Source organism: Sander vitreus, chromosome 21, assembly GCF_031162955.1.
Source record: "Sander vitreus isolate 19-12246 chromosome 21, sanVit1, whole genome shotgun sequence".
In the NCBI taxonomy this organism is placed as follows: domain Eukaryota; kingdom Metazoa; phylum Chordata; class Actinopteri; order Perciformes; family Percidae; genus Sander; species Sander vitreus.
This window is the reverse complement of record NC_135875.1, coordinates 6,551,649-6,578,391: the sequence shown is the minus strand read 5'-3', so window position 1 is coordinate 6,578,391 and position 26,743 is coordinate 6,551,649. Positions and strand designations below refer to the sequence as shown.

Sequence of the window (26,743 nt, the reverse complement as noted above, 5' to 3'; positions counted from 1 at the left end):
AAAAAATACTTGAACGTATCCATGGTATATTTGAAGATGTGACGTGTAGGTGATCCCTTTCTTATTACAGATGCTTTTTTTTTATTGTTGGTGGAAAGAAAAAAACGTGCGCCGCCCGGGAATCGAACCCGGGTCGCAAGAATGGGAATCTTGCATGATACCACTACACCAGCGGCGCAGATAGGCGAAGAGGTGACTACAGTCTTTACATACTCGATTGATAAATTAATTCAAGTCATTGATTTCATTATAAAGTTATGTATGGTGTCAAATGCTTCATTGTTGCTTGTTAGGATAATACTGTAAGATACTGTAACACGTGCGATAGCAGGTAAACCGCAAATAGGTGTTTGACTGACGTTGGCACTTTTATTTGGAAAAATACAAAACTACGTTAAAGTGGACTTTTATGCTGAAAGTGCGTGGGATTTATTTTGCTTCCGGGAAGCGTCTTCGATTTCGGCTAGATAGCTAACCCAACAGCTAAAACCGGTTTTGAACGATAACGTATATAACGGATATAGGCGTTGTGATTCGAGTAGGTATAAAGGTTTATATAGATTAATGTAGAAAGTATTAACTGGGAATGCATTGCTCTGTATTATAATGCTAGTCTTTGTCTTTCTGATGCTTCTGTGATAGCCACATAGCAGCTAACATACTAACTATATGATATAACGCTGTCTTGTTAGCCATAACAAGCTAACATGACAGCCCTCTTTGAACTGAATATTATCAGGACTACTTCCCCGTCTGTATGCATACTAAAGTCGGTTGCTGGCCGATGTTTACCAAGCTAGGCTAGCGTGCTAACATAAGCTTTCTATCTCTTGCTGTAGCCGTTAGCGTTTACTATGTATTTCTGTGAGCATTTAAGATTCATAGTTTCCATCAACTCCACACAGAGTCTGCACTCATGTCGGGCAGGAGCACCGGTGTGGAGTGGGTTGAGACAACCGAGGAGGTTGTTATAACAGAGTGCCTTCCCCCTGAAAACAACACACCTGCAGGTAAAGTTATGATAAATTAGATAATTTAGCATTTAAACTGATGATATGACTTGTTTTCACATTCCTAAATAATGCCTTTGTTGTTCTAGTGATAGTTCCTGTTTTAGAGCCAGTAGAAACGCCAATTCAGAAGTTACTGGACACTGTGGGACATGGAGATAACCCAGAGGCCGGTGGTGGCTTTTGTAAGCATCTTTGGGCTTAATACACAGTTTCCACATGCTCTCTAAAGATGCAAACTAAAGACATAAATATGCCAGATTACAGCATTAATGTTGTTTTATTCCTCCACATCCTCATTCCCCATAATTTTCCTCTTCTTATGAGAAGTTTCCTTTAATGAAAATACATTATTATATGAGACATGGCACTGTAACAGTAGATTCAATGTTAAAACTGACTATACACACATCCCATTGAGCTACACATCTGAAACTTACAAAAGCCTGTAGAGTCCAAGCAGGTGCCGTAGTTAAAGGTTTTATTGTAGACAGACTTCGAAATGTGCATGTTAGAAATATGTGTTAAATAGGTTGTTTTATACTGATAAGTATAAAACATGAAATGAAAAGTCCAGTTACTGTGTTCTTCTGTTTTCCAGGTTGTGAGGAGTGTCTGCCTCTCTTCCAGGTCCAAAGTGATCCCGCTAACATTAACGGCCCATCTTTTATTCTTGACTTTCCAACGAGCAAGGGTCTTCCCCAAAGGGCCCTCCTCACTCTTCCCTATGGCCTCATGGTAGGCAGATCTAGTATTCCCAGTGCAGGCATCGGGGTCATAAATCATGGACCAGTATTGTCTCCGGGAATGCACTTTGGACCATATGAGGGAGAAGAGACAACGATGGAAAATGCAATTGCAAGTGACTTCTCCTGGGAGGTGAGCTTGGATTTGATTTGTACAACGCTCTAAATACTTCATATTGTGGTTATTGCTATATATGTGTGTGTGAGTGTGTTTTGTCTTGAAAATACTCTTTACATTTTCTGCAGATTTACAAAGAAAAAGATAAATATGAGTACATTGATGCTGCCAGAGAATCACACTCAAACTGGATGAGGTAATGCATTCAATTCTGCTATTTTGACTGTTTCTCTATTAGTCCCAGAATTCATTTAAAAGAATACTCGACCAAATTAGCACTGCACTTCTCTAACATTCCCATAGTTGCGATGGACAGCTTAGGGGGGGGAAGTATTACACTCAATGCAGCAGATTGTCTTTTGTTTATTCCATGCATTCTTTTTCTTTGTCAAAACCTGGTACCTACAGTACATTACCCACAGTGCAACTCAACCGCCAACAGTTCAGTCTGAGGTTTGAGTGGGTTATGCATGTGTATGAATTTCAATGTTTTAGACATGCTTTGTTTGTGTTTCTTAGTTGACCTCAGGTGCTCTCCTTTTTATATGTGATGGTGCATCTAAAAATCTGTCCGTGTTTATATTCTGTCTCTCTTCTTACACAGGTATGTCAATTATGCTCGTAATAAAGAAGAGACAAATTTGCTGGCGGTCCAGTACAAAGGCAGCATCCTTTTTCATTGCTGTCGCACCATACACCCTGGAGACGAGCTCATGGTGTGGCCCAGCAGCAAGTTTCTCACCCATTTTAGTGAAGCTTGGACCCAGGTGTGGGTTATGAAGTTGAATGCAACAGGTACCTTTTGCTATCTAAGTTTCACTAGTCACAGAAAATTAGATATTTTGTAGTCATTCTTTATTGACTATTTCTTTAAATTTTTACAATGCATATTATTTTTTAAATCTGGTCAATTTATGTTGACATGATTTTTTTTCCCCCTTCTTTCCTAAATTGTAGAGAGTAGCACAGCTGCGACATCTCAGATCTTCCTGTGCTCCCACTGTCAGCTGTCCTTCACTACAGAGTCTTTCCTCCAGCGACATACAGAAAATGTCCACATGCAGCCTGAAGCAGACTGCACAACACCAGCTGCTGAGCCAGTTGAACCTGAAAATCTTGCATCAAACGCTGAATCAGGTCACACTTCGGCATCCCTGGTAGTATTGTCTGTCGATCCTGTCGAGTCCAAAACATGTGGTGATTGCGGGAAGATTTTCAAGCAAATACCTCACCTTAGGAGGCACAAGCTTTGCGTCCACTCAAACAAACGTCCCTACTGCTGCCCACAGTGCCGGCGGAGTTTTAGCCAGGCATCTGGCTTAATCAGACACCAATTGGTTCACAAAAAGCCGGCTGTGATAAACATTGTTCCTAATCAGGAAAAGATTCTGACAGAGAAGAAAGAGAGCTTGACTCCGAGGGCCGAACTTATTAACACTGCAGATTCAGCTGTAACTGAGGAAACAAAGGACATAAGTGAAAGTGAGAATGTACAAGAAGCAATGGATGTAACTGAAACTGAGAATACCACTGCAGGAGAGGCAGAAACATCCCACTCCAATTGTTCAGACTGCGGTAAGAGCTACACAAATGAAGCCTCGCTGAAAAAGCATAAGGTGACTGTCCATGAAAGGTTACGTCCGTACGTCTGCACCGCGTGTCAGAAGTGCTTCGGCCAGTACAACGACCTCACCAGGCACCTGAAGCATCACCAAAAATCAAAAAGCAAACGGGGAGAAAAACCAAATGAGGCTCCAGAGGACTCTACCAGCATGCACTTTAGCTGTCCTGAGTGTTCACTGACTTTTTCTTCAGTGGACTCCCTTCAGCAGCACATAACTGAGCATAACTCCGAGGAGATCACAGTGGACATTCAAGAAGATGATCCGGTGCCTGCAGGTGATGATCAGAGCCACGATCCAGACTTCAGCCCGCATCCCTCAGTGGCTAAAATAGTTGAATCTGTCCAAAAGCGTCAGAGGCCTCAGCGACTTGGAGCTAGATCTAAAATTTCTGCCATAACCAAGCTCATAGCTCCAAAACGAAGGGCGGCCGTCTGCAAGAAGCCGTTAGCCGGCCCTGCGCAGACTAACGGGACCTCCACTGAACCAGAAGCACCTGCTGTCAGAAATGGAGAGTTATACAAATGGTTCAGCTGTAATCGCTGTAAACGAACATACGGAAACCCAGATGATCTCAAAGCACATAAGTGCACTTTGAGACTGCACAAGTGTGGTCAATGTGGGGCGACTTTCAATAAGTCTGGCTTCCTGAAAAGACACGAGAAGATGGTGCATGTAAATGCAAAATCTTACAGCTGTGACCGCTGCGATAAAGTCTTCGCCACAACCGGTAACCTGAAACAGCATCAGAAGGGCAACACTTGTATGAAGTATCACTGCACGTCTGAGCTGTTCCCATGCTCCTTTTGTCAGTTCTCCTTCACTATGAAGAGCTACCTTATTAAACACATCAAGAGGCACCACCCGGAGGAGTATCTGTCCCATCACGAGTCAGACAGCCTAGTGGATCAGCTGGAGGAAGAGGAAGAGGAGGGGGGGAAAGAATACGTATGCCCCCACTGCGGGAAGAGCTGTGCAAACGCCAAAGCGTTCAAATCCCACACGTGCTTCCAGCAGATGAAGGTGCTGTACTTGTGCACCGACTGTGGGAAGGGCTTCACAAACCACTACGGACTCAAGCAACACCAGCGCATTCACACAGGCGAGAAGCCGTACAGCTGCCCTCACTGCAGCAAATGCTTCTCTTACACCGGCCAGCTCAACGTCCATCTCCGGACTCACACCGGGGAGAAACCGTACCTGTGCACCCACTGCGGGGAGAGCTTCCGGCAGTCGGGAGACCTGAAGCGACATGAGAGGAAGCACACGGGGGTGAGGCCCTACAGCTGCCCCGAATGTTGTAAAAGCTTCAGCCGCCCCCAGAGTCTCAAAGCTCACCAAATGCTTCACCTGGGACAGCGAATGTTCGAATGCACCCAATGCGGGAAGAGCTTTTCCCGAAACTATCATCTCAGGAGACACCATCAGAAGATGCACTCATAGTCACATTTGCCATAGAGGAGCTTAAGTTGTTGCCAGTTTAAACTGAATTGCACTAAATAGTTGAGTATTTTTAATGATTGTGCTCTTCAAGAGTTGCAGAGAATTTCGAATGTCCTGTACATAACATTATTTTAACTTATTCTTAAGTTTGTTTAAAGCTAAAGCATTTCTTACCCAAAAAGTGGATTTTTACGTTACGTAAAAAAAAAAAATGTAAAACGTCATTCGCTGCAATTAACAAAAAGACATAACTTACATAAACAAATGCTTATTGTCTCTCAATGTCAATTTGCTTCGAAATAAAAACCATCAACTTGACCATCACTGTTGACCATTTATTCCACAAAACATACAATGCAAAGCATGTGCACTGTACACGCCTTATTATGAAAATACTCATAACATGCCTGTTTTTTTTTCAATTCATTCATCTTAATTTTGTTTTCATAGTCGTCATGATCTACTTTTTTTAATAACACAGTATAACTGTCCATTGAACATTGCTTTTTGCATTGCGTTTGTCAGTTTTTGTCCTTGTTAGCTCATATTTCCACCTTGACTATATTATAAATATTAAGTAAAATTCAAATATTTCAGTCTTACCTGAACTATACAAACAAACTGGTATGACAGTTGACACAAGTAGACTGATTTAATTTCAAACTGTGCGTAAATTGAAACAGGTATAAACCTGGCAGTGTTTTCCATGTGCTACACACAGTGGTGTCAAGTGCATCTGCTGGTTCGAGACACAAGCTTTTTAAATCTATAACTTTTGCTGCTGGTAACGGCTTATTTAACATCCCAGTCCAGTAATGTTTCTTATATCAGTAGTCCTAACTAATACCAGTTACACAAAGTCCTTGACAACATCCATTTTGAGGGGAGAAAGAGATCCATTTTCATTTGTGGCACAGCAGTTGTGGAGGCTTGTTTCTATGGTCCTTTTTTTGAAAGGAGGGTTGAAACCAGAGGATTGGATGCTCATTTGAGTCTTAATGTGTACAAAATACACAAACACTTCTGAAAGGTAGGCAGCAGGTGGTTCTCAAGGTATAGTGATAGGACCCCTATGAAGGGTGGGTTACTGTTTGTACAATTTCAAAGACACCTCAAACATTGTTCCCATTTATTCCTCCGTTCCAGTGAAGCACCTTGTTGATGTCTTCTTCAGTGCAATCTCCATCCAATGTACACATCTTCATCACATAAAATATACAACAACCCTCAATCTCATTAGTTTATATTATGTTAATGTTATACACATATTAAAAATTTTTACAAACCAAACTGATTGTTAAACCACACAGTAACACATCTGTACAAACAGAAGAAAGGTCACAAAACTAGGCAAAAGAAAAGGAATTTTTTTTTTTTTTGGCAATTAAAAGCAACGGCTCGATCTGTCACAAAACCACAAAGTAAGATTAAATACTGAAAATGAAAAAGGAACAATACATCTAGAGCTCAACAGAGTCTATATTTGTGATGATAAAATCGTTCTTTGTGTTCCCATAACAGAAAAACATGATTAAAAGGGTTAAGTGGCTGAAATACTAAGCCTGAGGACACATATACAGTATGCAACCAGAAACCAAGCTCAAGGTGGTGACGAGAAATACCCTGCAGGTCATTGGAAGTACAATAACACTATCGTCTCCATCGAGTGAAGTTATGCTTTCTGAGATATATGTAACGGACAAAAGGCTTTTATAAAGGTTCAGATTTCAGCTCTTCCACTCTGCACTCCAGGTCAGCCACCTAGAGAAGGGAGAGGAAAATCCAGTTATGTAATGTTACATTTAATTATGCGGCGGTGGTGTGTTACAGCATGTAAACAATTTATACAGCATGGTCCAAAAGTCTGAATCCATTAAAATATGTTTTTTCAAATTGTTGGCAAATCATGCATTTACATTTCATTTAAATATACCCACAAGCTGCGGTGTGAGTCACGTTGGGCTTTCAACAACAAACAGCTAGAGCTTTTTACTTCATTGAAATATATTTAATGGTTTGTATACAGGTCACAAGACTCACTGAAGCAGTTTTGAGCCAAATTGTTGTGCTGTAAAAAATAAATTAAAAAAACATAGCACAGCCTCAAGCTGCAACAAACAAACCAATTAAAAGTTTCTTTACAACTAAAATTGGAGAGCGCCATTAACAAACTCCTGAATGACAGTACAGTCAAAAACACTGCAAAACTCTGCCTTATAATGGGACCAAAACGGTTTCAAGGCTACTTCTTTTAGCACAAAGCATGCATGGGCTGAACTATACTAAAATTTCATTATTGAAAAGTCTAAGACAGTCTTGTTTCTAGGTCACTCCCCCCCCCCGTACCTGCTCTTGAAGTTGTCCTGACTCCTCTTTCAGAAGAGAGGCCTCAGCTCCAACTTGTGCACAACGCTGAGTCTCCTTCTTCAGGTACTCAATCTCCCTGTTAAAGGACGTCGATTACAGTGTCAGACTGTTACACTCAGATGTAATAAATCACACAACTCTTTTAGCTCTATGTAGTCCTGCTGTCTTACTTCTGCTGATACTCCTTGATCAGGCGTTTGGCTTTGCTGTACTTGCGCTCCAGGGCCTGATACTGAGACTGTGTCTCCTTCAGGTGCTCGTCCACCGCCTGGCACAGGCTCTGAGCCTCCATCCAGTAGCCCTCTAGCTTCTCCATACGCTCCTTGTTTTCCTGCAGGGTCTGTTCCAGCTGGGCCTTATCCATGCGCCAGCGCTGCTTCTCCTGCTCAGCGTGGTGCAGCTGGAAAAACAGGTGAAGATCCATTTCATTGACAGGCTTATGTAAACTCTGATCCTTAAAATAATCCATGCTTGTTTTCTTCCTATAGGATTATGATTGTACGAACGTAATTTAAGAATGTACCTTTCTTTTCAGCTGTTGGATCTCAGCCTGAGTCACAGCATGCTTTATTTGGAGCTTTATAGCAAAGAGATATGACCATTTTAAATACATGTGTTAATATTAGGCACACTAGAGGAAATAAGATGTGATTACACAGGAAACGCTCCAATTACAGAGTTCATTTATCACCTCTTTGTATTTATGTGCCAGTTTCTCAGGGTCCGTCTCCAGAGGCGACATGTCCTCGTTCTCTGCCAAGTCAAACACCTCGATGGCACTGGGATACGGCGGACTGACCTCCTCATCCTCGTCCTCTTCCTCATCTGTGCCATATTCGCCACCCTGCAGGGACGAGGTCCGGGTCAGGAACACATTCACAGACAGAAATAATTATTCTAAGTTTAAAAGGCCAGTTCACCCAAATTATGGAGGGATGAACAAACTCTTTAAAGTCACAACTTGCTTCCCTATTTGATGTATTTCCAGTTGAGTCCAGATGTTGCAGCAGCAGGACGTCTATCTGGTAGAGCACTGGTGCGATATTTTTTATTTTAACACGGCATTGTGCAATACATAAATTATTGATCACAGCATGATTTAATGGGAAATGTGCAATCTGGGTAGAATTAAGTGCAATATGAGGGGGGTGCAGGGGGATCTCTTTCTTCTGTGAGTGCGGGGGAAGGTAGTGGGGTCTTGAGGTTTATCGAATGTTTATTGAACACATTGGGATGAGATAATGTATGCTTATGTTTTATGCATGTTTACTGTGTGTTTATTGTGTGTTTATGTGCGATGCGTCGCCATTTCTGTTCTCTCAACTGCCCAAGACGAATTTCTCCTATAAGAGACAATCAAATCTAATCATATCTTATCTTATCTTATCTTATCATATCTTACCTTACATCATGTGTGGTTATTCAAATTGAAAACCAGTATCATATAGATAAAGAGAGCTGTGTCGAGCCTTCTTAGTGTTTTAAAAATAGTGATTTTGATGCTATCATAGCAGTGCCCCTAGCTCTCCCATTCAAAAGGCCATTTGACCGAAAAACGAAGATACGGTAAATCTTAAAAGTGGCACATCCGTCCTAAATATGCTTTAAAATGAAAGTTTGACTCGGGTACATTCACAAAAAGACCCTAGGTTGCATTTTGGCGAGAGTTACGCTTTAAATGGTGTCTTTAAAAACATGTTTCTGTGCTGTGACACCAAACAGCCACTAGATGGTGGAAAACTCCAAAAGTGCATACCATACTTTCTATTATACAACCTAAGCTTTTCAGGAACCACCCACCATCACCCTTGCATGAATGGAGCAACTTCCTCTCTGTTGTTATAATGTAACTGCAGGCAGTTTTTGAGTACAAGCTCTGTTTTTGTAAAAAATAAAACGGAGAGAACATCTGAGACACATGAGATTAACAAAGCAAAGGGCATCTGAGGAAATAATTTCCCCCTGGGATTGTTAAAGTATTTCTGATTCTGATTCTGAGGCCACCAAATCTGAGATTCAGATTTGTCCCCATTTTGGAGCTGAGCTTATCATTTGATCAGTCTGAACAGTGTGGCTTCCTGCCAGAAGCACATACACAACACAGCCACACCAGAGAGTCACTTCTCTTCATGATGGGATGCATTTCATAATCCTACAGGGGAAACAAGGACATACAGAGATGAAGAATTATTGCAAAAGAAAGAGACTTGTTTTTCATTTTAAAGGAGGTATTTTTGTGCCTGAACAATTTACAAAAAAATATTTAAAAAAACATACAATTTAAAGCTATTTAGTGACGCGTCTGTTGATAACTTGAAGGCTTTAAGTGTTGATAAATGTTATAATATTGATAAGACAACAACTGCCCAGCAAAAGAGTTTTACATTTTAATTTTCTTGTATGAATTTTGAAGTAGCCTGAATCTTCCATTTAATTCTCAAAAATTAGTTATTGTGATCATGGTAGTCTGTGTGTGTGTGTGTGTGTGTGTGTGTGTGTGTGTGTGTGTGTGTGTGTGTGTGTGTGTGTGTGCGCACGTGCGTGTGCAAGTGAACAAAGGGGGAAGGAAAGTGATTAGTAAGCATTGCACAGTGACTTCTGCAACGTGCATGTGCAGACAATGCACCACCACTGAGTCAAGAATGACAAGGCAAGCAGTTTTGTCAGGATCCTACACCAGTTCCTTGTTTCAGAGGGTCTTAAAAAATTAGCCCTGAGCATGTAGGACTAACCTCCTGTTCGTCCATGTACTGGTTGTAGCGCTGCTCCATCATCTCCCTCTGCCAGCGTTCCTGCTCCAGGGTCTGCTGGATGAGCTGGGCCACTTCGCTCTGTTCTCCCGGCTTTTCTCGCCCAATTACAAACCTGTGTTTTGACAATCAGCAGTCCAGCTCAGTCAGGATTGAACAACTCTGACATGTTCAAAGAGGCTAGCTGAACTGAAATAGTCCCTTGTCTGATATGGTGTGATACTGCATGCAAAATATGTTTTTTTTTTGTTTGTTTTTTAACTCCTGACTACTAAGGAGCACGAACACTGGCTCCACAAGGACCAAGAAAGTGTTTTTCATATATAATAGACTTCTTACAGCCCTTTCCAGTTTGTATAGTGTAATGTATTAATGTAGTAAGGAATGTGCTGGCTCTCTGAGGTCAGAAAATGTCTTCCTGTTTAGAGCTGAACAAAGGCAGTCTCTATGGAGTTGGCCTCTTCTATGATTAAACTCAAACCCTCATCTCTGCCTCTCCTTAAGCTCATTGTAAAGCTCATTTTAGAGACTATATGTTTCCTGATTTGAGGCTCACAAATCTCTCTCCAATCTCAAATTAAAGCCACCGTGTAAACAGTGAACAGGACAAAAAAAAACACTGAATCATGATGAAGCCACAGACGGTTATTAAGCCAGCCGCTGCAGCCGTTAAATTTCTTCGGCACTAACGGGTAATTAAATGTTCACAAACGTACTTCCTGCCCCCATCTATTGTCCGCCTGACAATTTTTATGAATAGGTCTGAGCTCTAGTGCCCTTCGCCATCACTGCAGCAGATCCATAATGGATGAGCTATCTATGGAGGTCTCTGATCTTCACAAGTCACACAACACTAACAATCCCCCGTACAGCCCTGACCACTAAACCCTGAATTATGAATGAGTTTAGATGACAAAAGGAGTGCATAGGGAACGGTCAGCTCCACCAAAACGCCAAAGAGCTCGGCTACAAATATCCCTCTGGCATTTCCAAACTCTACTTTAGATGCCAAGTGTATTTGTTCCTGATAACTGTGTTTTCTGTGGTTCTGGTGTGGAATCTTTGGACCGCATTCGGGATGTCTCAGAAAGGAGCTTTTCAACACTGAAGGGTATAATCATGACCCTGTGAGACTTGAGATATAAATCTGCAGTCTGGTGAGCTGAATGGGCAGGATGTGGTAGAAGTCAGTCCTGCATGTAAGACTGGCTGTGCGTACATATCAAGAGGAAACCATGTCTTCAAGCAAGAATGCAGATGTCAAAGCGAGCAACAAAGTATAACAAGACTTATGTCCTGGATTGCTACTGTAAAAATGAATGAACTAAGATCACAGCAGTGCTATGAGATAAATAACAATATCAGCTTGCTAACATGCTAACATGTTGGTGTTTAGCAGTAATGTAATGATCACCAGCATGTGAGCATTTGCTAATCAGCACTAAACACTAAGTACAGCTGAGCCTCGTAGGAACGTCTTAAGTTTTGCAGGTATTTTTAGTCACAAATAAAAGTACTGGACATTTTAATCCCCCTCTTACCCCCAACTGGTTGTGGCAGATGGCCGCCCACCAAGAGCCCGCTTCTGTCCGAGGTTTTTTGCCTGTTAAAAGGAAGTTTTTCCTTGCCACTGTTGCACCAAATGCATGCTCTTGGGGGAATTGTTGGGTCTCTGTAAATTAGTGTGGTCTAGACCTTCGCTATCTGTAAAGTGTCCTGAGATAACGTGTTATGATTTGACGCTATAAATAAAATTGAATTGAATTCAAATTTGGATCTAATAATGGCATTAGATGATGTACGGAGTGCGTGGTCATTGCAATCCAGCCAATGGTTGTTGAGATATTTCATTCGAAGACTATAGTGCTGGACCAACTCGCTGACCGACTTTTCCATCCTGCTCCTGTGGCAAAAAAACACTACACTGGTGTTGGATGATTTGTGTTTCTCGACGTCAAAGCAATTGCAATAAAATCATGGCTATTCAAAAGTAACTCTTACTTGACAGTTCCTGAGGTGTTCCTGAGTACAGAGGCGGCAAAGTTCTGGGTAACTCCCACCAAACTGATCCCGTCCACCTCCACAATCAGATCGTTCACCTGGATCCTGGAGGAGGCAGTTGAGAGGTTTAGGATTCACAGTAATAGCTCATCTGTGGCCTTTATACTAAGGCGCACACAAACCACACTCCATTTATAAGCCCTCGTTTTTGGCAGGAAGACCTATCTGCAGTTGCCAGGAATCAGAAAGAAAGACGACAATGAAGCATCCACTCCTGGAAAAAAACGAAACTACAACTACTAACCTTAGGTTGGCATGTGGTTTACAAATCAAATGCCTTTTTTTTTTGCCATGTGTCTTTACCAGATCAAGAATAATCCTAAGTGAATTGAACAGTAATTAACATACCTGCCATCCCTGTGTGCTGCTCCTCCATCCGTGACTGTCTTCACAAAGATGCCCAGTTTCTCCAGGCCCATGTCAGCCCCTGCACCCATCCCGATGATACTGATGCCCAGGCCCTCACCATCTGAAAGACAAATACCAGACCGGCAGTTACCATACTGTTACTGTAATCCATGTTTAACAGCTTTTGGTCAGTTTTGATGTGTTATGCTGTCATGTCTTTGTGAGTGAAGCATTGGAGCTCATGGACTGTGGCGCTGTTACCACTCTCTGTGGGTGGAAAACATGTCTTTGATTCCATGTTCATGTCGTCACTCTTGTGAATTACATTTTTGGTAATAATTTGCGGCTGTGGACTAATTTCAGAGAAGTGAGCTTGTGACTGAAAGATGGCCGGTTAACCATCAGGATAAATTTGGGTGGGGAATTTAAATAAAGTAAAAACAGCTCAGTGCTTGGCCCTTTCCCTTCACCACAGGTGTGATCCAAATTAAAGGTCCTCAGGAATTTTCTTGTAAACAAACAGGACATTGGATAGTGTCATGAGGCCTAACAATGCATTTCCTTCTTCATAAAACATTTACAAAGCCAATTTTAAACATTGCGTTGTTTACATCCATGCTTCCTTGCTGGCAGTCATCTTCTTTCCTGCTTTTGTTGGTACATTACTGCATTTATTTGCACATTACTGCTACCAACTCTCAGTCAGTGTGATAGCATGAAACGGGCAGCAGGAATGTGTATCGCATTGTCTGCATGCTCGCACACATGCATGCACGTCCTCGTGCATGTGCACGATACAAACAAAACAGGGATCCACTCGTAAAAACATCACTCCATAGTGCTGCAAGTGGTCAGAAACTCCACACGGTACCTTAAATGGATTATACCACGCTTAATGTAGTTGTACACAGCTATAAATACATAAATACATATTTTAACTGTTTGTTGAAGTACAGTGTTTGTCAACATTTATAACTTCCCCTATGAAGACATATTTAAATTATTTAGTGTAGGTTTTACTATATGTTCATTGAGTATTTTTTTATCCTACAGAATTATAAATGCTTAATTAGGGGCGAGACTAGTGGTACCACAAAAAAATTAGAAAGACAGAGCAGACAGTCAACCTTATGAAATGCAGAAAGAAAGAAAACTATTTTATTTCAATTTCTAATGAAGCAAAAGTGTGCATAGCAGTGAACTAATAACAGTTTTTTAGTTATAAGCAAGGCTAAAAATGTGACTTTTTAGCTTTGACATCGCTGTTCTCTGATCCAGCGGGAGAATCTGTTCCAGAGTTTGGATCTAAAACTGCAGAAGGCAGCTTTACCGCGGGTCTTTGTCTGATTTGTTTTGGTACAGTGAGCAGCAGAGAGAGTCTGTGGCTATGAGGGGGTCTACCAGGGACGAGTCAGGAGCAACTCTATGAAAAGATTTCTAGAGTATTTGCAGGGTCTCGAATGATTCTGTATGTTGCTGTAATTGATTTATTGTTGTAATAAAAGCATGCACAAGTTCTTTGAATCTCAAGGAGTCTTAAAATAATAAAAAACTTTCAGTTAGCTTCTTCATATGTGACTTGAAAGTGAGATCAGAATCAGTCATAACATCCTGCCTGAGGTGTGATGTGCTGAAGTATTGCATTCATTTTTCATTGTCATTAATTTGACGGTAAACACATCAGCGCATCATTTATACAGAAAATGGTCACATATGGTATCCTGCGTAACCTGCCCTGTACAAAATTCTAAATATAGTATTCTATAAATATATTAATGCACCATAATGTTGAAGGGATGTTGAGGGAAGTGTGGCTCACTGGGGGAAACAGGGTGGTTGGCAGAAGGCAGTCAGTGAACACTGAAGACCTTTTTACATAAGTAGTAAAGATTTTTGGCTTCAAAGAGAGACAGAAAAGACAAATCAAACTGTCCAGTGGGAGGTTAATCACAAATACCAAAATTTCTTCTCATTTTCATTCCCAATTTCTTGCAAACCACCCACCTGGTGCCTCAATCAGCTTCCAATAAATGCTTAGAATTATTCAAATACTCCAGATGGCAGGCTTCTTAGGTAAATCTGTAATGTTCTGTACCTTTCTCCAGCTCCGCGGGGAACAGGTCCAGCCTCTCCACCCTCTTCTCCAGCTCGTACTCAGCAGACGCTGCCATTGGATCCACGTCTTCATTACGCCTGTCGTAGTCCTCGTTGGGGTAAGTGGCAAACACCTGCAGGAGGAGACAGAGACACTCGATCAGACTGAGATCACAAACACGTAAAACCTCTTTGTTCAAGACTGTGGAAGGTAGCATAAAGTTTTGTACTGTATTTGTAATTATCCATCTTTTTTTTTCAGATTTTCTTGAAAAGGGGGGATTTGAGATAGGGCTGCGTGATATGAGGACATTTCTAATTGCGTTTATTTCAACTGATATTGCGATTGCGATATGATTCACGATATTGGAGTGAATGATCATTTGTGTGTTAGTTTTCTCATTTTCATAGAAAATTATTAAAATTCAAAAAATGTAAATGATTATAGTGTGATTTTTGCGAGGATCTGCACCAAACAAAGCTGATATTGCACTATTTTATATTGCAATTTCGATAAAATTGCGATTAATTGTGCAGCACTAATTTGAGATGCTATTTGCAATTTTTTTGCTTTCTTGCAGAGTTAGATGAGAAGATCAATACCACTATCATATCTGTCTGTTAAATATGAAGCTACCACAGCGAAACGGTTAGCTAATCCACAGACGGATTAGAACCGGGCCCCCCCTAACTCAGAGTAGTTTCCTGTATCTGTGTCACATGGGCTCCGCCACGGCCATGCCACTTTAGGAGACTAGCGTCAGGTCCGTGTGTATTGATTCCAACGGGAGAAGTGAACGTGAACACAGATTATGAATGATTCTTTCGCTCCTTAGTCACTAAAGTAAATATTGGACCCGTTTTTCACAAGCCACATACCTCCAGAACATTCTGATACTAACATGGCATTTTACAGACAGACACATCAGGAGAAAATTTACTTTGTTTGAGACCTGTTTCTGTCTCAGGACCAAACTCTCGCGAGATCTGGCAACACAGATAAAAGCTAACGTCAGCTAACGTTCGTGAACGCCCTAACAAAACTAATCTCTGTGATGCTAAATATGTCTTTTACCTGTATAAATATCTAACATTAGCAAAAGAACATATTGATAAATTATTCAAATATAACTTTTCATTCATCCACACCACGTTCAAACGAGGCCACGCCCCTTTAGGAGACAGGAAGTGTCTACCGTTTCATATCATTGGCGCTGCTTGGAATGCGCTATCTTTAGTATAGAGGATCTTTGGCTTATTTTAGCACAAAGACTAGCAATGGGGGGGGGGGAAAGCTAGCTTCTGTCCAAAGGAATAACACCTGCCTATCAGCACCTCTAAAGGTCAATAGTTAACACTTTAAATCTTGGTAATTCGCTCAAAAACTTAAGTGTAAAGGCAACAATTTGTGGTTTTATGTTTGGACGGATCCAGGCTAGCTGTTTCCCCCTGTTTCCAGTCTTTGTGCTAAGCTAAGCTAACTGTATCCTGGCTGTAGCTTTATATTCTGCATACAGACATGACAGTGTTATCAACTTTCTTATCTAACTCTCGGCAAGAAAGTGAATAAGCACATTTCCCAAAATGTGGTGTTTTTGCACTGTCCAAAGGTCAATCAGCGTTAGCCCTTTGGTAACCATTCTCCTTGGATTTTCTATTACCTGAAGTCTGTAGATGACCCTTTCCTTTCTTTTCTTAACAGTCATGGTTTCTTATCACTGTTTTGTGCTACTTCCCAGATCTTCTTGCATGTACTCCAAATATAGCAACTGCTACTGAAAACAGAAAACACTGTGCACCCTGGGGAGCGTGGTGAATGTTGAAACTGGTGAAAGAGTGGCTTGTGACTTCTTTGGAACATCTGTTCATATTTTAAATCCAGTATTTATTTTAATTCCTGAAATATGTATCTGTTTTAATACAAATGTAAAAATTGATATGTTGAACACTAGTGGTGCAAAGATGAATAGACTAATCACTTGGTTGACAACTATTAAATTCATTGCCAACTATTTTGATAATCAATCGGTTTGAGTCATTTTTTTATGGGAAAAATAAAAATTCTCTGATCCCACCTTCTTAAATGTTAATATCTTCTTGTTTATTCACTCCTCTGTGATAGTAAACTGAATATCTTTGAGTTGTGGACAAAACAAGACATTTGAGGACGTCATCTTGGGCTTTGAAAATTTTGCACCATTTTCTGACATTTTATAGACCAAACAACTAATCGATTAATTGATAAAATAATCAACAGATTAACTAACAATAAAGTGGAGGAGATGAACAGTACGCAGCTGAGATAGACAAGCTGGATACATGGTTTTCATAATAACTGACCACCGCTGTTAATGCAGACGTAACGCAATTGAAATGTATCGACCACTTCAACTGAGACAGCCGCATTTCCTCAAGGCCGCCGAGCTGTATCATTTCACAGCGGTAATGTGTATCAAACACACTGGGGGGAAAATCAATCACAACCACTGAAGACAGAGGCCTCTCTTTCCCACATTCACTCTGGTCTACCAGCATGACAGTTTACATAACCACCTCCAGCATGCTAATGGAGGCCTTCTGCAGCTGCTGCGCGCGCGCGCACACACACACACACACACACACACACACACACACACACACACACACACACACACACAGGTTTGTGGCACTATCTTTGTGGGGACCCGTCATTGACATGTATTCCCTAGCCCCTTAGCCTAACTTTAACCATCATAACTAAATGCCTAACCTTAACCCTTACCCTCACCCTAACCATAACCTAATTCTATCCCTAATCCTACAACCAAGTCTTAACCCTCAAACAGCCCTTTAAACTTGTGGGGTCCAGCATTTTGGCCCCACAAAGCTGTCGGGACCCCACAAGTATACTGAACTCCTGGTTTTTGGACCCCACAAATATAGTTAAACAAGCACACACACACACACACACACACACACACACACTGAATCTTTAAAAGCCTCACTTTCAGTCTTCCACAGTGATTATGCATGCCACCTTGCATGCTCCAATAGCCACACTAATTCAGTGCTAGACCTTCATTCTTCACACATTCTTTCGTTTATTTGGTCAGATTTCTCAACTTGTTTCTCCACAATCATTTGTTCCCTCTGCTGCAACACTTTAACACTTTTTGTTGAGTCTTTGTTTACTTTCTCTCACTTCTCTTTCTCTGCTGTTTAGTTTGTCCATCTGTGTTACAAAGTAGCATCTCGTGGCTTTAGTGCTAACTCTTTAGTCATATGGGCCCCGTCCCCCTGGCAACACCACACAGTAAAGAGCCTGTCAGTTTTGACAGCGCTTTTGAAATGTAAGCAGCCCCCCCGCTCGCAGATTTATTCAGTGTCATTGTATTTTCATGCATCGGTGGACGCTGTACAAGCCTCTGTTTCTACTTTTAAGCCTTACTTACTTACCAATAAGAATAGGGTTTAAAATGTTATCGCCTTATACCTAAATCACCACCATCACTGTGTGTTCATACAAGTGATGACGAGGCCGATGACGATTACGTGCTGCTTTAGAGTTTGGCTGGGGTCAAACTATTCTTTTAATGAATTCCTTTAAATTAAATAAATAATTTGCTTTTGTTGAACTATTCTTTTAACTGACAACAATGTTCATATGTCCACTTGTTTTTTTATTTAATAATCAAGCAACTATTGATCAGACAAAAGCAATTTGAAGACATGGGATCTGAGAAATGATGGTCTTTTTACCCTTATCTTGTGGCATTTTATTGACTGAACGTTTGATCAAAAAAGGAATTGACAGATTAATCTATAATGCAAATAATAATTAGCTGCAGCAGTACTGATTTTAGTTCACACTATGAATTAAGTGAATCAAATTGAACCTAACTGTACTGCAGATGACAGATAGCATTGGGAGCAGCACTGAAGTCTAATGGCTTTTGATTTAGGTTACCTTCGTATTTAGAGGGATTAGCAGAATGTGGATTACAGACGCACAAAATGCACTGTTTGTATCCTAAGTAACGGAGCACAAAACAACAACAGTGCCTACTGTGACGCTCTCACGTGGTACTGCTTCACTCCTTGAGTTTAAAGATCAAGAGGCCACAGCTGGTGGCTTGTGGTTCCCTCATTTTACGCCCACAATGCTGTGGAAGATCAAACGAGGAGGTTCAGCAGCGTTTTACGTGGCACTGGAGAAAAAAACACAGCCATGATCGTCGTGACCTGCAGCCTTGGGCAAGTTTAGGACGGGTGTCATGATGCAGGTCAGGCTACATCAAGCCCTCACTGACACTGAATTCATACTTTCACTTCCTCCCTCTCCCCCGTTCTGTGCCATGATCCCACAGAAGGCCAGGCCAACTAATGGGATCCTACACAATGCAACCTTTGACCCAAACCTTTACCTAAGTACTGTACTGTATGTAGAGTAGTAGATGAACTCCTTGAACGGTGAGGTGGCTATCTTTAGAAGACAAACATTGGGATTAAAAGGCATGGAGATGGGGGGTGGGCAGGGCTGAAGAAGGACGCTGTTCCAGTTGTGGCAGATAGTAGGTCAGAGAAGCTAACAGATGGCCAGGAAACTCCCTTCCTCTCCCCCCCCCTCCATCCCTCCCTCTGCTACCAGCCGTCTGGGATGTCCTACAAAAGCTCTGTAGGCAGCTAGCTAGAGCCACTCACCAGCTAATAGATTGTGTGTGTCTATACAGACAGAGCATCCACTTGGTACAGTAGAAGGTATTAAAAATAACCAGTAAGTCACAGCTCCATTTTACAATGTCGTGACAGAGAGATGGCTAAATGACAAAACGGCTCTGGAGGCTCTCCTGCAGTGTGGTTCCATCTTGATGGCCCTCTGGCTACAATGTGATTGGGTAACACTGTGGTGGTTTAACCCCCCCCCCCCCCACTGCCCACAGCAGCATGTCAACTGCTGTGTTTCTTTCCCTCTTTACTCTCCAAAAACAGATCTAATTTTGGGTTCAGCCAATAGGATGTGTGGAGGTGGTGGCATTGGGTTTTCACAACAGAAATAGCGTGTTTCCACTCTGTCTCTCCACAGTCTGTAGCACCCAACTTTCCATCACTTTTATTACTCAAAGTATGCTTGCTATTATTTCAACTGGTTTCGGGAATGTGAGCTGTGAACTGCTATTCTCCATTTCTACTTTGAATGCTTAAAGTGATTACCATGCATAATGTGAGATCTGGCGACTCATTGCTGCAATTAATCCACGATTCTTGGGGTCAGAATGCTTGTGTGATGCTTTATCAAGCTGTCAAAGTAAAGCACATGGAGACCAAAAACAAGCACTTCCCCTCTTAACAGTTTAATTACATCACTATTAATTGCATTCCCAACCACCACAGGTTAAACATGCCCACAAGTGGCAGGTAATTGCTTCTAAATCCTTCTCAAATTGAGGGTTAATCCAGATCCCAGATGTGTAACACGCAGACAGAAAATAAGGATGTGTTCCTGGCTGCCATCGCCCTGGACCACTCTCCTCCAGCCAATAAAATGGATATCGTAGGTTTGTCATAGTAACGGTTGCATGGCACCAGAGCCTGTCTGTTTTGGCAGGCCAGCCTTTGGTCCGCAGTCACGTTTTGGCTTAGCGCTGACCCCGGGAAGAGACACAGCAGCATGAGAATAAGGTCAGCAACGGGGGACTGAATAGCACTACAATATGTGGAAGGATACAGCAACTATATACTGTAACAATATGATGTTTTATATGTTTGGTATATTGCAAATTACTGTATGTATATTTATGTTGTTATTTATTGAATGGGCTTGGGACTGAGTGCCAAAGAGAAGTCTTGAGAGTCAGACTAACACATTATATGTTACATTATAATAATAGAATAGCATCAGCCTTATCCTGTCTTAAATACATAACTAGTAATATGTAAGGAAGATGAATACAAACAGATGCAGCATTACAGATCACTGTAGGACAAGTGTCTGTTTTTCTTTTTTTTAACTTGACAAGATGATGGCAGTTTGGACAAGACATAACAGCGCTCAGACATCATGAGCGAGACGTTGCATAACATGGCTAATGGCAGTAACCTGAGCGAGTGTGGGCACATCACGTAAAAGCTTGCAACCCACCACCACTGCAGGACTGGGAAGTGGGGCAGAGTGACCTTGCTGATAATCTGTCTGGTCTCCCACCCCTCCTGGCTGTGAGCAATGCACTGTATGAAATACTGGAGCCCCGCTGAGTCTAAGTAATAGACAGTTTGAGGATAGCTTGACATATTGTGATGTATTACTTCTCCCTAGGCAATCCCTCGTTGGCTGACCTGAGCAGTGAACACAAACCACCAAAGGTTGCATTTTGGGCACTCTCTATTTTGCAATTTGTGGTTAAAATCACTTAAAATGTAATTCCTCTTCTATGTTTGTGCAAATTCAACACCCTCGGTTTATTACAATACAAGAACAGTTTGTTTGTGTTAATGATACAGTGCGAAACAAAATCATAGCTGTTCTTTGAGCAGGCTGGCAGGACTATTCAGAGGTGCGTAGGCAGCGTGTGTGTGTGTGTGTGTGTGTGTGTGTGTGTGTGTGTGTGTGTGTGTGTGTGTGTGTGTGTGTGTGTGTGTGTGTGTGTGGATAAAAAGTGAGAGAGTAGGCTAGGTGTTGAGTGAGCAAAGGGATTCCGGTGCATAAAAAATAAATCTGATTATTTTTGGTTTGGAGGGAACAGCACAAATCCAGTGGAGATTATCTTATTTTATGCTATTTTCAATTTAAAAAGAAAATGTTCCTCTAACAATAGGATAAATAATTAAAAATCACAGGATGCTACATCATGAACTACAGGATTGATTCAGAGCGATATAAAATGAAGCCAAAACAAACGAGCAAAACAAATAAATAAGACATGAGAGGCAGCTTCCTGTGTTCGACAAAGAGGCGGCCCTGAAAAGCGAGGCAAGTCTGCAACGATAACAATGCTGCTATTTTTACTAGCAGTAGGAGACTGGTGACAAAGAGCGAAAGGGAGAAAAGAAGGAGCGAGGAGAGAGTGTCAGGAGGAGCAAACAAAGAATCTAGTGTGAACTCTACCCGGAGCAGTTCTGCTATTTTTGCCAGTGTGAGAGGACAGACAGACAGACACACAGACACACAGACAGGAGTGTGTAGTGTAAAATGGGGACAAAGAAAAGACATGCGCCCAGACTTCCAACCGCCATAACCACAACAAGCTGAATTGTTGCACAGAGGGGAAATATGCACTAAAAATGGGCACTTCCTGTTTGGAAAAGAAACCAACTGACACCGGGACTTAAGAGCTGGCAGTTATACAGTCGCATGACTTTTGAGCAGCATAATAACGCCCCTCCCATTTGACCTACCCCCTCCCTTAACTCTCAACCACCCCTGCATCAATCTTCATAACAAAGGCCACACTGATACAGTGTGAAAGGACTCAGTGGGAGGTTATTCTCCGATGACGGCTGCAGGGTCACAACCAAATTCAGCCTTTTTATCAAAGCTTATGAGTTATGACTTCTTAATCACGCCACATATAATGCTTCCTCCTGCTATCACGAGGTTAAAATAATGAAATAGAAGTCTGCTTTTATCTTTTCTTTTTTTTCTGCATTACAATTGCATGATGGGCATACTAAACTCAGGCATAATTTATTTGGGATTCATGGGATTTTCAGCATGCTTCCATCCAGGGTGAATATTAAAAGCCAATATTGGCTTACCACAGATATGTCGGTATTTGCGTACAATTAGCACACACTAATAGAAATTGCTGTACATGAATACTTTGTTTAAAATACTGCATTTGTGTTTCTATTTGTAGATATTATTTAGAGGTTGACCCTGTGGAGTTATGTTTGAGTAAATATTGTGTGTGTCCTTAAGGCCTGACAAATATGCTGAATATGTTTCCTTCCTCATAAAAACACTTGCAATTTTTTGTAACCTGCATTGTTTACATCCATGTTTACATCGTCTAGTAATCTTCTCTGGCAAATTGCTACATTTCTAGCACTACCACCACCAACTGTCGCACAGTGGAACCACTTTACCATTACTGTGACCTTAGTTAAGCTAGTTAGACATTACAAGGTATAGTTCAACAGTTTAGGAAATGCACTTCAAAGTTTAGAGGCGCTGATGATAGGCAGATTTTCTTACTTTTGGATGAAGCCAGGCTAGCTGTTTCCCCCTGTTTTGAGTCTTTGTGCTAAGCTAAGCTAACCGGGCTGTTGGCCGTAGCTTCATATTTATCATAAAAATATGAACGTGGTATCAATCTTCTCATCTAATTCTTGGCAACTGGCCGATGTGCAGCCATGAGAAGAGAGAGCAAAAGAAACTTTCGACTTGACTGGTCATGATATGGGACAGGAGCCCTTAGTCAACGAAATGGCTTTCTGCGTGAGGGAATGTGTGTGATGTACAGTGTCAGTGGCAACTTTAGCTGGCAGAGTCTCTGTATGCCTCAGACCTCAAGGCAGAGTAGAGCAGCGAGACTGAGCTGGAGAGAATCTGATGCTCTTCTCCAGATCGTTACACCACCCCCAGACACGGAGAGACACTTTAAATCAACTCCACCTCCTCCTCTCACATCTCACTGATTCAAGAGGAAATCACAGTCTCTCTTCTCACTTCCTCCCTCTCTTTTTCCACACTCACACAAAAACACTCCATTCCTCACCCTGCTCCCCATAGACTGTCCGCTGACCTTGCATTGGCCACAGCGGAGTATCCACTACTTTAGAAACAGGAATAATTATCCAGGCCTCTTTGTTCCTCCCCCAGCAATTATTTACAGAAGCAGCTCCCACTGCATTTCAGATAAGTATCTACATCACAGATCTTTTGGGGCCCATGTCAGCTGCACAGTAGGAATGCAGGGCCGTCCATTAGCAACTGGCTACTGTGGAAGGGGCAGGGGATTTTAGTAGTGTGCAAAGCCCCGTGTTGAAACAGGGTAAAATCAAAATGTCAGCATCATTCTAACACCGGCAGAAGCTGAGTGAGTTCATTAAAACAGCTGACAGTGGCGCTGACTGTACCACGGTAGATAAGCTTTAAGGTCAAGTTGAACAAGCCTCTCAACACACAGGATGAAAAAAGAAATCAAACGCACACCAGAATATAGACAGAAATCAGCACCTCAGCCTAATTAAGCAAGGCTCTGGGGGTACAGTCTGAAAGATAACACCTTCACGTTCTACCATTTTTAATATTTATTCTACATGTTTTTTTCCACTGCACAGTTCCTCACCTTGATGGGCTCTGTGCTAAAGCGGATCTTCCTGGAGGGGGGCGGGTCCTCCTCCACAGGCAGCCCATTAATTTCTGCACAGCTGGACTCTGGCTCGTAGCGGTCATCACCCTCATCTTCCTCCTCATCCACCTGGCTTCCTCCAAAGTCCTCCCCCACCGCGCTGTAGGTACTGATATCCACAGAGTCACGCCCCGACTGGTCGTCTCTGAGAGTCCTGTCTTCCTCCTCCCCAGCAACCTTAGCCATCTCACCACCCTTTGGAGAGCTTTCCTTCTCGGTTCCTCCATTCTCCACAGAGATGTGGATGTCACCTTGCAGTGTTGTGCTGTTAGGCCCCTTGGCCCCATAGTGTTCCTCAGATTTGACCTCAACACCTGCATCTGACACTGTCTTTTCTCTCTGCTCATTTGGCTCTCCTAGAGTACTGTAAAGTTCAGTATTTCGGGCGCTTTGGCACCCATTAATGCTTTCAGATGGAGGAGTAGCCCTCCCCCTGGGGCCACTCGGAGGCCCCTCTTGGCCCATCTGATTGTTTATATCTTCCTCCGGATTGCCTGCTGCAAAGGCACAAACCCTTTTTGTAATTATTTTGGAGTTCAACACACCCACCTTGGCGCTGACCCCCCGGGAAGGGAGCGGTGGGGTAGAGGAGAGGCGGTGGAGGTTGTTCCGGAGCTCGGCTGCCCGTTCAAACACAGCACTGAGCTGGCTGACTGTAGGGGACACCGCATCGCTGGTGTCCAGGCTGTCCAGAGACTCGGTGCTGCCGTTGAACCGGGACACCACATCCAACCTGCTATCCTGGAAGCCTGAGGCCTTGTCTGTCTTCAGTAGGACCCTGGTGGTGGCCAACTTTTCCTGCTGCTGCTGCCTCTCCTGCTGCTGCCTCTCCTGCTGCTGCCTCTCCTGCTGCTGCTCGAAGATGCGGCGCGTCTCCTGCAGCTTGGAGTAGCTGGGTGACGAGGCCCGCGGATGCCCGTTCTCCGGTTTACTGATGTCAAACTTGCTAACGCGCTCGGACACGGTGGATCCCAGCTTCAGCAGCGCGCTGTGGTCCACGTTCTCGTTCAGGCTCCCGGCTCTGGGGAGGGAGAGGCGCACCGATTTGTCGGCGTTCCTGGCGCCTTCCTCACACTCTGCATCGGCTGGGGTTATGGTCTGCATCTGCTGGAACATGTTTTTGATACGGTGCACGTTGGAGCCGTACCTGCGCCCTCGGGGGCCCTCCTGCATGTCCCCGTTCGCGGCATTGTCTTTGACGGGCTTCAGGGCCTGCATCCCCGCTTCGTACGCGTTTCTGTGCGGGGATGGGCTCCTGAGCGTAGAGCCAGAGCCGGTGCTCTTGGATGTGGATTCGGTCTTCATCATGGTCAGTCAAGCGTCGCAACGGATGCTCAGCGACGGCATGTCTCCTTTCTCAACCCCCGGTGGCAAATCTGTCTTATCCACCAGCAGCCGATCCAAGCGAGGTGGCGCCCAGACTAGACCGGCAGATGGGGAGAAACAAAAACAACAGATCGTATTAAAGGCCTGCTTGCATCCGCTGCAATTTTCGTCCAATGCAACAGAGAAAGTGAGCGCGATGCATCTGTCATTAGCTGGCTTGCCGTTACAACAATGCAAACCTTAACGTCACAAATAACTGCATTAGTCATTGAAAAATATTTGCACAGAAAAGTAGAACAGTAATGAGCCGCGGATTTGCCGCAGCTGGCTACAGATTGCTTACGTTTAATCCCTTTTTACAGGCAGCATCATTTTGATCTCTTCATTCTGTGAACTGCAGATTTCTGGTCCTTCTCTCGCAGCGGCAGAGTGCTGCTGCATGGAGGAGCGAGCCGCTGGGTCAAAGTGCCCGTCCTTTACAGTATGTTCTGTGGGCGATGATTTACTACATAATTTATTATGCATAGCAGAATAATGTGTTTTAGTGAATGATGGGTATTATTTCACCTCTCGTATGAAATGGGTAGCTCAAATCAAGCAATCTGATTAGTTCATAGCCGTGATTAATAACCATATACAACGACTATGATTCGAATTCCTTTGCGCAATAAGTATCACTGCGCTCTGAGAAAAAAAATAACTTCAGACTAACAAACTGATAGCTGGTGCCACGGAGGGAAGCCGTTGATCTGCACACACACTGCCATGACACAAGCTGGTTTAAAATGGCAAAGTATCCCTTTAAGTGTAAGCAATATTTAGAATATTTTCACAGCTTTACCTTGCAGTTAGACAGCCCTTTTCGACGAAGTCGGTTATCTATCTTTTCTCACAGCCACTAGACACCTTTGACAAAAACAGTAATATTACCTCGCAGAACAGGGAGTTGCTGTTGTACTGCTGCCTCGACCGGTTAGTTGTTGGTCTACTGCTATCTCAATCAGTTAGTTTGGGGGTGTTATTGTGTGGGTTACGCAAAATATATAGGCTAGTCTGTGCTAGCTGCTAGTGTAGGCTAACGTTACCTGCGCTGCGTTCCTTAGCAACTGCCTCACTTAATGTGCAGGCAGCATAGCCAGCCCAGGAGGGCCCATATTTATTGTGAACATAATTAGAATCTTAATAACATGTCATGTGACTATAACTTTCATATCGTCATACTTGATGGCTGTTTTTAATAACCAATTGCTCACTTTAGTCCTGTGATATGTTGTGAATATTACAGCATCCTGATAGCCAGTGTGCAAAGTGAGCTGGGTGGTTTGCGTCAGTCTCGCTCTGTGGCGTCCTTTTGCTGAGACTTGGCTGGATCCTGGAGGGTGCCATTCAACCGGGTGACTCTTTTTCCGTGTGCCGATCTGACGGCCACATTCTGCTTTATGATGAACCATGCACACTTTGAAGGAGCTGATGGCATAACATTTCACTGATGTGACGAGACGATGTCACGTGACAAATAAAATTGATCA

The 26,743-nt window shown here is 42.7% G+C and overlaps 2 protein-coding genes and 1 non-coding gene across 3 annotated transcripts; 1 reads left to right on the top strand and 2 right to left on the bottom strand.

Annotated features, from left to right (window-relative positions):
- Nucleotides 1-107: 107 nt before the first annotated feature.
- trnag-ccc (transfer RNA glycine (anticodon CCC)) lies at nucleotides 108-178 on the bottom strand. Its single transcript has one exon. It is a non-coding gene; the product is annotated as a tRNA-Gly (tRNA).
- Nucleotides 179-434: 256 nt separating this feature from the next.
- Nucleotides 435-5,257, top strand: prdm9 (PR domain containing 9). The gene is made up of 7 exons (XM_078278475.1): nucleotides 435-538; nucleotides 906-1,010; nucleotides 1,100-1,195; nucleotides 1,612-1,889; nucleotides 2,003-2,070; nucleotides 2,479-2,669; nucleotides 2,832-5,257. The coding sequence occupies exons 2-7, from the start codon at nucleotides 917-919 to the stop codon at nucleotides 4,937-4,939; spliced, it is 2,835 nt and encodes a 944-aa protein (XP_078134601.1). The 5' UTR covers nucleotides 435-538; nucleotides 906-916; the 3' UTR covers nucleotides 4,940-5,257.
- Nucleotides 5,258-5,260: 3 nt separating this feature from the next.
- Nucleotides 5,261-25,667, bottom strand: LOC144535806 (neurabin-2-like). Its single transcript, XM_078278477.1, has 11 exons — nucleotides 25,558-25,667; nucleotides 23,826-25,309; nucleotides 14,561-14,693; nucleotides 12,466-12,586; nucleotides 12,058-12,162; nucleotides 10,039-10,171; nucleotides 7,998-8,150; nucleotides 7,830-7,883; nucleotides 7,477-7,706; nucleotides 7,286-7,382; nucleotides 5,261-6,700 (listed from the first exon to the last, which is right to left on the bottom strand). Exons 2-11 carry the CDS (start codon nucleotides 25,194-25,196, stop codon nucleotides 6,650-6,652), a joined length of 2,448 nt encoding a protein of 815 aa, XP_078134603.1. The 5' UTR covers nucleotides 25,197-25,309; nucleotides 25,558-25,667; the 3' UTR covers nucleotides 5,261-6,649.
- Nucleotides 25,668-26,743: the final 1,076 nt, after the last annotated feature.

Excerpts from the sequence above, each read along its gene's own strand:
- prdm9 (XM_078278475.1), top strand. The coding sequence starts at position 917 with ATGTCGGGCAGGAGCACCGGTGTGGAGTGGGTTGAGACAACCGAGGAG. Across the intron at positions 2,071-2,478 it reads TCACACTCAAACTGGATGAG|GTATGTCAATTATGCTCGTA; the intron begins GTAATGCATTCA and ends CTTCTTACACAG. Across the intron at positions 2,670-2,831 it reads TATGAAGTTGAATGCAACAG|AGAGTAGCACAGCTGCGACA; the intron begins GTACCTTTTGCT and ends CCTAAATTGTAG.
- LOC144535806 (XM_078278477.1), bottom strand. The coding sequence starts at position 25,196 with ATGATGAAGACCGAATCCACATCCAAGAGCACCGGCTCTGGCTCTACG. Across the intron at positions 14,694-23,825 it reads TTAGCACAGAGCCCATCAAG|GTGTTTGCCACTTACCCCAA; the intron begins GTGAGGAACTGT and ends CTCCTCCTGCAG. Across the intron at positions 8,151-10,038 it reads AGTACATGGACGAACAGGAG|GGTGGCGAATATGGCACAGA; the intron begins GTTAGTCCTACA and ends TCGTCCCTGCAG.